General features: G+C 56.1%; 1 protein-coding gene across 1 annotated transcript; it reads right to left on the minus strand.

Annotated features, from left to right (window-relative positions):
* Positions 1-2675: 2675 nt before the first annotated feature.
* Positions 2676-12411, minus strand: TYSND1 (trypsin like peroxisomal matrix peptidase 1). Its single transcript, XM_038534198.1, has 5 exons — positions 11818-12411; positions 11195-11781; positions 9206-9336; positions 7974-8159; positions 2676-5719 (listed from the first exon to the last, which is right to left on the minus strand). The coding sequence occupies exons 1-5, from the start codon at positions 12394-12396 to the stop codon at positions 5502-5504; spliced, it is 1701 nt and encodes a 566-aa protein (XP_038390126.1). The 5' UTR covers positions 12397-12411; the 3' UTR covers positions 2676-5501.
* Positions 12412-12620: the final 209 nt, after the last annotated feature.

Genomic DNA, 12620 nt, shown 5'->3' on the forward strand with positions numbered 1-12620 from the left:
TTCTACTTCTTTGGAATCCTTGCTCTTCTCCTAGGTGCTGGCTGACACCCTGCCCCCTGAATTTGGGCTTAAGAAGGGGATTCAGTCAGAGGTAGGGGAGTCTCTACCTCCTTCTCTCAGCCCCTGGGACCACAGAAAAGCAACCACACAGAGTGCTCAAGACCCTGCTGGTCCTAATGCTGGCCCTTGAGGGACCATCAGAGAGCCACAGCTTGGACGCCCCAAGCCTTGCATTTGTCCTGGGCTTTGCAAACTTCCAAGGAGCTTTTATCTCCTCTTTTCTCTCCTGACACCCCTAGATAAAAGTAGGGCTGAAGCTAAACTCTGACACCAAGGAGGGTACAAGTACATCTGACCCGCTTTTGTGGGCAGAGACCTTGCTTTGCTGGACTATGGGTCCCTGGTCTCTGGCATCGACCCCAGTACCCAGTTCCCTAGGAGTTTAGTAATGTTTGTGGAAATGAATTATTTTTTTAAAAATAAGGTAGAATTCACATACCATAAAATTTACTCTTTTAAAGTGTCTAAGTTGTTGGTGTCACACTGTTCCACCATCACCACCATCTAACTCCAGGACATTTCATCATTCCAAAAAGAAACCTCATACTCAATTCCCTAGGCCATTTACCCCACACCACTCCTCTCTTCCCACCCAGCAGGGCCCAGAGGCATGGAACTGAAAATCAAGGCTCCCTACCTAACGAAAGACTTTTGTCTTTGAATTTGCAAGTTCCAGAGATAGTAGGAAGGTATGGTTTGGATGCCGAAACGCTGGCAGTTGTATGGGACTTTAATGATTAGTAGGAATGGTGGGCAGATTGTTTGACATCACAGAACCTAAGAGAAGGAAGCATTGTTGGCTCTCAGCCATGACGAGTTCACATCTCCTGAAAGACAACAGGTGGCTTTGCTGCCTGCCGGGTCCCAGGGCTGGGAGGAGCTCCAAGGTACTGGGGTCCATTCAGGGGCCAGGAGAGACAGAGCCAGTACCCCCACTTGAGGAAGAGGAAACCCTTAACCCTGGCAAGCCTGAGAAATACTTTCCTTTTCCACTTGAACTTCCAGCTAAATTTATAAGCTTCAGAGGACACAGGAAATCTCCCTGTTTCTTCTTCTCTCCCCACAATGTGGTTTGGTTATGGTGCTTCCAGCTAGGGAAAGACTTTATTTCTCAAGGGTAGGTTCTACTGCTGAGACAAATAGAAACCCAAATCTAGGGACACCTGGGTGGCTCCTTGGTTGAGCATCTGCCCTCGGCTCAGGGCGTGATCCCAGGATTCCAGAATCAAGTCCCATATTGGATTCTCTGCATGGAGCCTGCTTCTCCCTCTGCCTATGTCTCTGCCTCTCTGTCTCTCATGAATAAATAAAAATCTTTTAAAAAAAATAAATAAAAACAAGTGGCTTCCAAAGTCTCAAAGTCTCAAATGGTCGCCTCCATTCCCATCAAGGGGAGGTGGGGAGAGCACACAGGTGGTTACAGCCAGGCCTGGAAGTGGTGCACCTCCTTTCTGCTCTAATTTCATGAGCTGGAACTCATGGGCACAGCCACCCTGAAAGTGGCCACCGTGAAGTCTAGCATATACCCAGGGGGAAGAGGGATGCTGGTAAGCTAGGTCTCAGTCTCCCTGGTTCTCTTCCTATGCCTCTGCTTGTCTCTCCTTGGCCCCCTGGCAGACTCCTGCTCTGCTTCTCTCCTGTAACACTACTGGCCCCAGGCCCTTCACTGCACCCACATCCCCAGTGTCAGCTGGAAGCACCCAGCCTCATGCGCAATGCAGATGGTTGTGAGGGGCTTCTTCCAGGCCAAAAGAACCCACCCTGACGCAGCCCCAGTCATAGCAGGGCATAAGAAGACGATGGGCCCAATCAGACATCTGCTCTCTTGGGCATTTATTGAGGGAATTTGAAAACAGGGCATGTGATAAGGAGAGCTAGAGGTTAAAGGGCATGGACAGAGGGCCAGAAAGGTCTGGATGGCCAAATGCAAACCATGCTTACAAGGAAGGAGAGACCCTGCATGCAGAGAAGGCCAGAAGAGGGGGAACAAAGCAGAGAGGATGTGCATACACCTGGAGCATACCTAGTGGCCCTTGAGCCCCCCTGAGTCAAGGAGGTTTCTGACACCCGTCCAGGAGGTTCTGAACACTAGCCCTATTTTTATTTAGGTTACAGAAATGAATCTTTGTTCCTAAAGTGGCACTAAAATGAGATCCAGCTTGGCAGGGTCAGCCAGCTCTTCCACAGTCATTCTAAGCTGTGAGGGTCCTGCTGGGAAGCATCTGTCTAGCTAGAGACATTTCCCACCCTGCCACTTGCTTCTGGGTGGAGCCAAGTTCTCCTGAAGGTACGTGAACAGAAGGGATATGCAACACTTCTGGTGTGAAGCAGTGAAGAAGCAAGGGTGACTTCCTTCCCTCGAAAAAAAAAAATCACAATAGGCAGGCTTGTGGGGGAGTGGTAATTGTGGCCTGTGTGAGAATAGCCTCAGAGCATGGTGACAGAGGCAGGCCAAAGGGGTCAGAAGGTTGGCCACATGCAGGGGATGGAGCAAACAGGAAAATAAACTAGGGATAATGTAACGTGTTTCTCACTGACAGGAGGGAGAACAAATAGGAAGAGGGGAGAGCCCGAATGAACCTCGTGGCATTAAATACAAGTCGGCACTACTGGTGGTAACTCCAGGTTCATCATATTCAGAGACAGAAATAAATATACATGTAGGATCTACTGAGAGAGAGTCCAGGAGCAGCAACAGCTCGGAACAATAAGCACCCCTTATACCTAGATGTTGGCTTCTAAACACCATTCTCCAGTAAACAGAATCCTGGAGAAATGTCTGGTTCCAGGGAAAGTACAAGGCAAGCCCAGAACATTTTGTTTTGAAGGCAGGCCTCAGAGAACGATGGGGAGATGCCAAAAAGAAGGAACACAGAAGCTAGTTTGAAGGCGCTCTCACCAGCCAATAGTTTGGGCCTTAAAATAAATGACAATAATAGATTATAATTCACTGAAAAAAATACGAATCCATGAGCCCACACAGATACAACTAAACAGATTGAGGGGAAAGCTATTATAATAGAATGCCAACTAATACATGTAGCAGAAATAATGAAAATAAAGAAATGACCATTTTGCAATGATTAAAGCTACTCAGCCAAGAGGCATAAACAGGTGGTGAACATCATGGTGAAAGTGGGATACAGAACCGTGTATTTACATTGTTTCATAGTGATTCCACACAAAATAGTTATTAATTACAAAGGAGGAAAAAAAACTTTACAGCAGAGAAACCTCGCAGGCGCCACCTTACTCAGATGATCAACATTATCACCTGTAATAGGACCAATAAACATCACGGGCCACCCAGTGGACACATAAGAAGATGACAGCACTAATGTGACATCACCACCAGAGCATATCCTGAATCAAATCAGGAGGAAGCTTGGACAAACCGAGGCTAAGGCGCATCCTCTGTTACCTTCAGGAGGGTCAAGGACATCAGACTCATCCACTTTTCTCCATGTTTAAAATGGTTCCAAAATAATTTTTTAAAAAGAAGCAGGAATCGGGGCGCCTGGGTGGCTCAGTTGGTTAAGCAATGGCCTTCAGCTCAGGTCATGATCTCAGGCTCCTGGGATCAAGCCCTATGTTGGGCTCCCTGCTCAATGGGGGGTCTGCTTCTCCCTCTGCCTCTCCCCCACCCCCCACACTTGTGCTGGCGCTCTCTCTCTCTCTCTCTCCACCTCGGCGTTGCCCCTGCTCCTGTGCCCTCACATGGTCTTCTCCACGTCTACCAGTCCTGCTCCAGCTGTCTTCTCCCCCCACGTGCCCCCCCCCCCAGTGGAGCTGGCTCCCGAGGCTCAATCCTACCCCTTCCCACTTGCCCTCCACCTGGCACTTGCCAGAACACACAAGCTTTCTCACGTTCTCGTCCCAGCTCCTGCTGCTTTCCACCTGGAACACCCTCCCTGTTTCCAGTCTGTTCAGTAAATCCCTACTTCTTTTTCAGGCTTCAGCTCCTGAGACACCTTGATGAGGCCTTGCCTGAACCCCTCCCAAGGCCCCAGGACACAGCCTTCCATCGAAGCGGACAGAGCTGCCCTGCTCGTCGCACTAAAGGGCTGACACTCTGGTCTCCCCAGAGTACCGAGCTCCTTGGTACCCACTGGAAGAAATGTTCCCCTTCCACTGCCAACTAAGTCAGACCTCAGCCTTCGCCCCCTCTACATCCATTAATCTACTGTGGGGTTTCTCTCAGGCTAGCTTGGCCCTTGGGACCATTCCTGAGCTGTACAGGGGAGAACAATCATCACAGTTCTTGGTTGCCCAGTTGGCGCTCAACAGACAGATGCTGGAAACAAAGTACTCCCGGATTCTTTTGGCTTAGAATTAGTACCCCAGGCACCCCCCAGTGGCATTCGGCCTGCCAATGACGTCATAGTCATTTCTTGAGGGTCGACATGGGTAGGGCCCTGGGTACACAGTGCATGTTCTTGACTTGCAGGGTTAGTCTCAGCTCCTTGGGGTAGCCTTGGCCTCATCCATACCTCTGAACTCCCCAACCCAGTACAGGCCTGGAGACAGCCTGCGACACTCTGCGAGTCCCTGCTGCCAGGTCAGGACCACCACCCCCTGGGATCTGCAAGCCCCACCTAGTGCTGTCTGGCACTGTGACCAGAGTCCAGGCCAAGTCTGGAATGAGAGCAGCCCATGAGGACACACCACCAAGAAAGCAGGACAGAAAAGGTGTGTTTCTGTGCCTGGTGGTTTCCCATTCCCAATTCAACTTCTGAGACAAAAAAAAAAAAAAAAACCAGAACCTGACGTACAGAAGTAGAGTTCTTGGATAACACCCTCTTTATTCCCCACCACCAACCAGACACATTCTACCCCACAAGATCCCTGAGGCCCATTTTATGGGCTGGAAAGTAAAGGCACTGTGTCAGAGTGCCCCTGGAGGTCAGCGACACCCAACTTATGAAGACCCACAACTTTCAGGGACTCCACCTAGAGATGTAGCAGAACAGAAAGCCGTTCTCTCCCTTTGTCTTTGGTCTTCAGAGCGCGCCGCTCCGCCAAGGGTTTCCGAGGAAGCCCCTGCCCCAGTGAAGCCGCTGCTCCGGCGGCCAGTGGCCATCAGCAGACAGTGAACAGGTGCAAACCAGGGCTGGGCCGGCCCTCCAGCCAGCACCCGCGTGTCAGGACCAGGATGGCTGTGCACTTGCACGGGGCCCCTCAGAAGGCCAAACAGTACAGCTGAATCTAGTGCCAGGGGCCAGACGGAGGTGAGGGCTCAAAAAAGCACCCCCAAACAGGCTGCCCGGCTGGAGACCCATGGGGCCGAAGGAAAGCATGGACCAGATTTCAGAGCTGAACGAGAGGTGGTGATGGGGCAGCGGCCCAGCTGGGGTGTGCCCTGTGCGGGGATCCCGGGGCTGCTCCCTCGGCGCGCCTGGGGCGTAAGGCAGTGGCTCTTCCGACCAGAGGGCTGCCAGGCGTCAGAGCTTGCTGCGGGGCGCCTTGGTCAGGGGCCGCTGCAGCCGCCACACCACCTTCACTGGCTCCATGGCCCCATCCAGCTCCCGGAGGCCACCCAGGTCACCTGTCTGCCTGTACCGCTGCAGGGCCGGCTGCAGCACGGTGACGGGAACGCTGAAGTTCAGGTGGGGGTACGTGGCCCCTGTGTTATTGTCTCTGGTGTTGCTGGCCACGATGCCTGTGCAGGAGTCAAAGAGGAAGCAGGGTGTGAGCCTGTGGCCCAAAGGACGGTCGGACCCCCATCTCCAGCCCGGGGGCCCTAGGACTGCTGGGAGCTTGAAGCCTCCTTCCTGGCCTCGGGCCCCCCATGCCCCAGGGCCCCTTCCCAGACCGACTTTCCCCTCAACACTGTCAGGACCTAACACACAATGTCTCACTTACTTTGTGACCTTTCTCTCCAGCTAGTGTCTGCTCTGTGGGCTCTCCACACGCACGGGCCTCACACCTACAGATTGGTGCCTGACCCAGGGGGCATCAACAGGAACGTGCGGGCTGAACAAATAGAGGAGTTGCGCCTTGTGGGAGTGCATGTGTGTGTGCAAGTGTGTGCATGGGGATGTGCTTTTTTAGGCAGATTTACAGCAGCATTGCCAAAATAGGAGAGTCCTTCTATGCCCTTCAGCTCCTCCTCCTGTCACCGTGAAACACTGATCAAAACCAGGAAAGCAACCTTGGAACAACACTATTGACTGAGATACAGTCACGTGTGTGGATGTCACCAGTCAGATTCTATAAGCACTTTTTCTGTTCCAGGATCCATCCAATCCAGGGTCCCAGAAGCCTCTTGCTATCATGTCCCCAAGTCCTCTCCAGTCTGGGCCAAGTCCAGTCTTTCCCTCTCTCATGGCCTGGACACTTGGAACAGCACAGGTCAGTTGTTCTGTAGAACGTCCCTCAGTGTGAGGTCCCCTGATGTTATCTAGTGGTAAGTGTGCGATTGAGACTAGCGCCCCGTGCCCTTCTCAATGCGGCCTATCGGGAGGTGGCATGTCCTGTGATGCCAGCTAATCTTGATCACTTGGCGAAGGTGCTATCTGTAGGATTCTCTCACGTAGGCTTACTGTTTTCCCTCTTGTAAGTACGAAATCATTTAGGATCATGCAAATATCTCATTTCTACTTTCCATTCATTGGTGGGTCCTGTGTGCAGCAATTTCTTCTATGGTCTCCTAACAGCGGTTTTCTACTTCCCTAGTTTCTTCTGCATTTAGTAATTGGAATTCTTCTGTAAGGAAGCGCTGCCACTGGTCTCTGTCTTAATATTTATTCAGAGAAGCCAAGATCTGGGCTTTTGGTGTGCTCACTGCAACTGGGGTGTCACTGCTTCTAACGCTCTCAGCGGACAAAGCTAGATATAGATATAGATAGATAGATATGCACTAACTCATGCCTACACACACACATTGATATTATCACTACCTCCACTTCTTTGTGTATGTATTTCTAAAAGTCCGCCAGTCTATGGAGGGAATAAATGCAGACTGTGACAACTAGCTCTAAGTGTATCACCAGTGAATCATTAACTGTGCTAAAGGGGAAGCGGAAGACAGGAGTTGACCTAAGAAATGAGGGAAAACAGTGTTTTGCCAGGACATGTTAGGGCTAAAGGCAAAAAGAACTCTGTGCACTTGAACGCTGTACTCTAGATGGTAGATCTATTTCATGCAGGGGTGTGACGTATAGATTCTGCATGTACTTTGTGTCCTACAGTTGAAGAACTAAGGAAATCCATTCCAGCTAGCGTGAGCAAGGCAAGGTTTCTCACTAGGTCAGAAGTAAGGGAAGGGGAAGCATCACATGACCTGGTGCAGGCATACAGCTGGAGGTAACCACATGCACTCAAGGTTGGCTTTTTTTTAATGTACAGACTGTTTTGTTTTGTTTTTAACCAGAATTAGTTACCATAATGTTTAAATCAAAAGGTTTAACAACCACATATTTAGAGGGGGGAAAAATGAGTCCATTGCTGCTAGTGAACAACTACAGAATCAGGCAATGTTAGCCTCAGAGTCCTATGGGATGAGGCAGCAGGGTGCTGGAGCAGAGTGGTGCTCCCCCCAGTCACCCTTAACCCTCTACTCCCTGCTGTTTTCACTCCCTCATTTATTCACTTGACCTGTGACTCCTGGACTAATCCAACTCCTAGTTTCACAGACCCAATGAGATCAGGTGACTTACCTAAGGTGGTACAGTGGCTTAGTGGCAGAGAAAGAACCCGACTCAGATCTCTTTCCACCTTGCTGCTCAGCATCTGTCCCTCTCCACTCTCACAAGCACAAGTGCCCGAAAACCTTGGCTAACTACCTCTTGGCCATAAGGCCTGCCATCTCCCGAGGCCGTGGGTGGCTCCCAGGACAGGGTGCCCAGCACTCATTAAATGGGACTGAGACTCTGGCAAGGGGAAGGCTGGGTGAGGGCCAAGGAGCTGGTTACCCAGGAGGTCTCCTGTGCAGGTGGAGAAGAGGGGTCCCCCGCTGGAGCCGCCGTGCACAGCACATGTGGTCTGTAGCATCACCGGTGTGTCATCCACCCGCACCACGGCTGACAGGATGCCTGAGGTCACCGAGGGCCCGCAAGCCTGGCCAAAGACGCCAAAGCCCACCACACTGACAGCTTCACCTGCCCGGAAAGAAAGGAGGGTGAAGAAGGTGAAGGTGGGGAGTTGCCTCTGTCTGACACAACTCACACACGCTCCCCAGTCTGCTCCCTGTCCTCTCCAAAGTTCCAAACCTTCTCTGCCCTTCAGGCTGCTGCTCAGATACTCCTGCCTCCAGGGAGGGAGTCTGCCCCAGGTCCCTCTCGGGAAGAGGCTGGGACGTCCACTGAGCTCCCAGCACCTGCTCACCCCTTGTTCTCAGCCCCAGGCTGTTCTCCAGCCCTCATTTCCCTGCTGGATGAGGGAGTCACTCTTCAGGGTCCCTGGCACCCAGCCCTGCGCTCAATAAATGTTTGTGACATTAACACCCATCTCTCCTTGGATTAAGAAGTCTCTTGGTGAAAAAAAGTGGTGATGATGACGACCAACTGCCTGCCAACTTCCTTTCCCAAGTGCTTTGAACACACAGAGCATGCATCTAAGTGCTTTATAGGCAACGTCTCACTCTCTCCTCACAATGCCCAGGAACAGGGAGCATATCCCCATTTTACAGATGTGGAAACTGAGGCAAAGAATATGGAGTTGCCTGTCCAAGGACACAGGGCTAGCAAGTGGCAGAAGAGATGGCCACTTAGAGGTGTCATCTGTCCATCACACTGCACCCGCACGGTGACACTTCAGGTATCCAAGGCAGCATGCCGTGCCATCGGAGCCTCAACAGGGGACCACCACCCTGGCCAGCCCGCAGTGTTCTGAGGAACCCCCCTTCTCAGCCCCTCCACGTTACACTGCTGCAGGGCTTTGCTAGGGATTCCATCTGCGCCTCCTCCCCTGCCCCCCACCCTGGAGCATGCTGGCCACAAGCAGAGAAGCCTCCAAGAGCAATCCCAGCCGATGCACCAGGATGCTTCACTGCAGCTTCACGCTGTCCCGACTCATTACCCCAGCAGGGGGTGGGCAGGGAACCCGCCTAGGGCATTGGCCCCCCAATCTAGAGGGTCAGAGTGCCCAGCGCTGACTTCACTCCCTGAGGTCTTCCCCAGACCAGAGGACCAACTTTGTCCTTTACCTTCGTGGAAGTGCTCAGTTGGCACAGGCAGGGGGATCCCCTGTAAGTCCTCCTCCAGGCTCACGACCGCTATGTCATAGGGAGAGGTCTCCTGGGTGGCAAACACCACATGTCCCCAGATCATAGCACTCCTAGGGGCAAGGGAAACAAAGTGATGGGCTAGCTTTCTGACCCTTTAGTGCAGGGAGGATGCCAGGGAATGAGAGTGACAGTAGAAGTCACAGACCTGGGGGTTAACGGGTCTGGCACCAGCCCTGCCACGTACCAGGCAGGCATCTGGGCCTCAGCCACCCTGTGGTACATTTCCAGACATGCTTCGCCGACTATAGCAGACTTCTACATAAGCTCCCTGTGCCTTCCCACACTCCTAACACCCGGTGAGCACTATGGGCCAGGGCTGGTGTTGATGCTCTGTGAACACCATTTCATTTTGGTATTTAGTTCTCATGAAGCCCTAACAACTAGGCACTGGAGGGCCACCTGGGTGGCTCAGTGGTTGAGCATCTGCCTTTGGCTTAGGTCGTGATCCCGGGGTCCTGAGGTCGAGTCCTGCATTGGGTTCCCCTCAGGAAGCCTGCTTCTCCCTCTGCCTGTTTCTGCCTCTCTGTATCTCTCATGAAAAAATAAATAAAATCTTTAAAAAAAAAAGAAAAAGAAAAGAAAAGAGAACTAGGCACTGGTGTTATCACCATTTTAAATGGTATATTTGAGGGCCGGAGAGGTTGAGTAACTTCCTCAAGGTCACACACTAAGCGGCAGAAGCCAGGGCACACATTCCCAATGTTTTCCTTCATTGCCTCATCTCAGCAAACAATCCTGCCAGCTGGTGAGGCAGACACACCATTTCGATCCTGTGTCCCTAACTACATACATAAGCACTAGCACTTCTATGGCTCTTACAGGGGGCCAGGCTCTGTTCCAAGACTTCACAGGTCATCCCAGGGGGAGGCAGCCTACAGACCGGCCTGGGATCACACAGGGGCTTCCCGCTGCACTCTGCAGGCATGGCTTCCAGCAGACCTAGTGGGCTCCCTAGAAGCCAGCGTGTGTGTTGGCAGGGCCGGGGGATTGGGCATCTCACGTACGGGGAACTCTTCATTATCAGTCTTCCTGCCCTGTTGGACACCAGCAGGGAAACCCTATGTCAAGGCCGGGCTGGGTTGACACTGGAAATTCAGTAGAGGGATGTGGAAAGGCCTGGGCTGCGGGGCTAGGCTGAGCCAGGTACAGAACCTCAGGCATGAACACCAAGGTGCTACACTGCTCTGCTCCTGTGTGGAGGACCTGGGACTACAGCAGAAACCCAACAGGTACTAGAAACCCGAGCCAGGAAGCCACGGCCGCTGTCCCTACTGCCCAACAAATGGAAGCCAAGGACGCCAAGAGTGCTCTTCCCTGCAGAGGGGGAACAAAGGAGGAAGCCCCAACCTAGAACCTGGCTGCCAGGATCACCCGAAGATTGTTCAAATACACCAGTGTGCTGGGCCCCACTCCCATTCTAATTAGGTGGAGCCCCACACTTGTCATCTTTAGCCCGATGGGAAGTTCCGTTTAAGACCTAAGAGAGCAATCAAGTAAGAGGCCCGCGTCATGAGCCCAGGAAGGCAGCACCCTGGGCCTCTGGGGCTTCACTGCCGCTTCTAGGGGAGAAAGCGGGGCGGGGAGTCGGCTTTCAAGGGGCCCAGTGGTGCGGGCGTGCGGGGCTGGGAGACCCAGCAGCCAGAATTCAGAAGCTAATGCAGGCTGCGGGGGCGGGGGAGGGGGGGGTGCCTCCAAGATGCCGAGTCGGGGATGCCGGGGCTCCCCCACGGTCCCCCAACCCAGAGCTGCCGGGCGTCTTGCCCAAGCCCCATTCGCCCCCAACTCTAGGCCCGGGCGCCAGGGAAGGGCGGGGGCGCTCGGGTCTCTATCCGCCCTCCACCCGCAGAGCAGCCCGCGACCGTCGGGACCTGGGGCGGGGGCAGGTTGGGGCAACCCCGCGGGCCTTACTTGGGGGGCGTGGCGCGCACCAGGACCCTGGCCGCCTCCCGGGGGGCCACGTGCCGGCAGGTCACCACGAGGCGGGGCGCCACGGCCACTCCGGAGCCCCAGACGGCGCCGCACTCCACCAGCACGGCCGCGGCTGCCCACGGGGGCCCGGGCGCCCGGAGGGGCAGGCCCCACGGGGCGCCCACCTCCGGCGGCAGGAGGGCGGCCAGGCCCGGGGCGCCGGGGCCCGGGCGGCCGAGCGCGGCCCGCGCGGCGCGGAGCAGGGGGGCGGCGGCGCACAGCAGCGTCAGGCCCACCCACTCGCGGGCCTTCCAGCAGAGCGGCGCGGCCACCAGCGCCACGAGCGCCCCCGCGGGCCGCGCCGCGAACACGCCGCCGCCCTCGGTGCCCGGCAGGCAGCGCGCGTCGGTGAGCAGCAGCGGGCCCGCGGCGTTGCTGAGCACCCCGCGGCTGAGCGTGTTGAGGAAGATGTCCGGGCAGAAGGCGCCGAACGGGGAGCCGCAGGCCAGCAGCGGCGCGCCCTTGGGCACGGCCCCGAGGGGCGCCACGGCCACGGCCGGCCCGCGCTCCGCCGGCTCCTGCTCCTGCTCCTGCTCCTGCTCGGCCGCCGCCGCCGCCGCCGCGCCCCGCCGCACCCGCAGCAGCGCGAACCAGCCCAGCGCCCTCAGCTGGTCCTCCTCCTCCTCCTCCGACACCTGGTCGTCCGGCGCCGCGCTCGCGAAGCGCCACTGCTCGGCCGCCTCGCCCCCGAAGAGGCGCGCGAAGTGGGCCCGGAAGGCGGGGCAGCTCAGCAGCAGCAGCAGCTCGGCGGGCCTCGGCGGCTGCAGGGGGCGCCCGCGGGGGCGGGCCGGCGGGCCGGGCTCGGGGGCCGAGCACTGGGGCGTGCACAGCCCGGCCCGGCCCCGCTCCGCGCCGCCCGCGGGGCTCGCGGCCGCCGGGCCCCACTGCACGTGCAGGCGCAGGTCGTCGCCGCAACTGTCGCCGCGCAGGAAGGCGGCGCCGGCCGCCGTGAGCGCCGCGCTGCCGGCCCGCAGGAAGGGGGTGAGGATGCCCCCGTGGCACAGCACCAGGTCCGGGCCGCGGCTCACGATCACCCCGCTGCAGCTCCACGAGCCCGCCGCGGGCTGCCCGGCCCGGGAGGCGCTCACCACGCAGCCGGCCTTCTCGGCCGCCCTCAGGGAGGGCCCCCACTGCCGCGCCATGTCCGCCGCGACGCTGCGCACGGGCCTCCGGGGGAACGCGGGAGCAGCGAGCGAGCAGCGAGCGAGCGCCCCGCCGGGCCCCGCCGGCCCCGGGCAGCGCCGGCCCCGGGCAGCGCCCCCCGAAGCTGCCGGCCGCAGGCGCGAACGCTGACTCAGGTCTTCCTCGTCGGGCCCGATTGGCTAAGCCGCAACTCGCCCGCCCCAAGGGCTGCGCCGGGGGCCGA

This window comes from Canis lupus, chromosome 4, assembly GCF_011100685.1.
Source record: "Canis lupus familiaris isolate Mischka breed German Shepherd chromosome 4, alternate assembly UU_Cfam_GSD_1.0, whole genome shotgun sequence".
Taxonomy (NCBI): Eukaryota; Metazoa; Chordata; class Mammalia; order Carnivora; family Canidae; genus Canis; species Canis lupus.

Excerpts from the sequence above, each read along its gene's own strand:
- TYSND1 (XM_038534198.1), bottom strand. The coding sequence starts at position 12,396 with ATGGCGCGGCAGTGGGGGCCCTCCCTGAGGGCGGCCGAGAAGGCCGGC. Across the intron at positions 11,782-11,817 it reads TGCTGCGGGTGCGGCGGGGC|CAGGAGCAGGAGCCGGCGGA; the intron begins GCGGCGGCGGCG and ends CAGGAGCAGGAG. Across the intron at positions 8,160-9,205 it reads AACTGAGCACTTCCACGAAG|GTGAAGCTGTCAGTGTGGTG; the intron begins GTAAAGGACAAA and ends CTTTCCGGGCAG.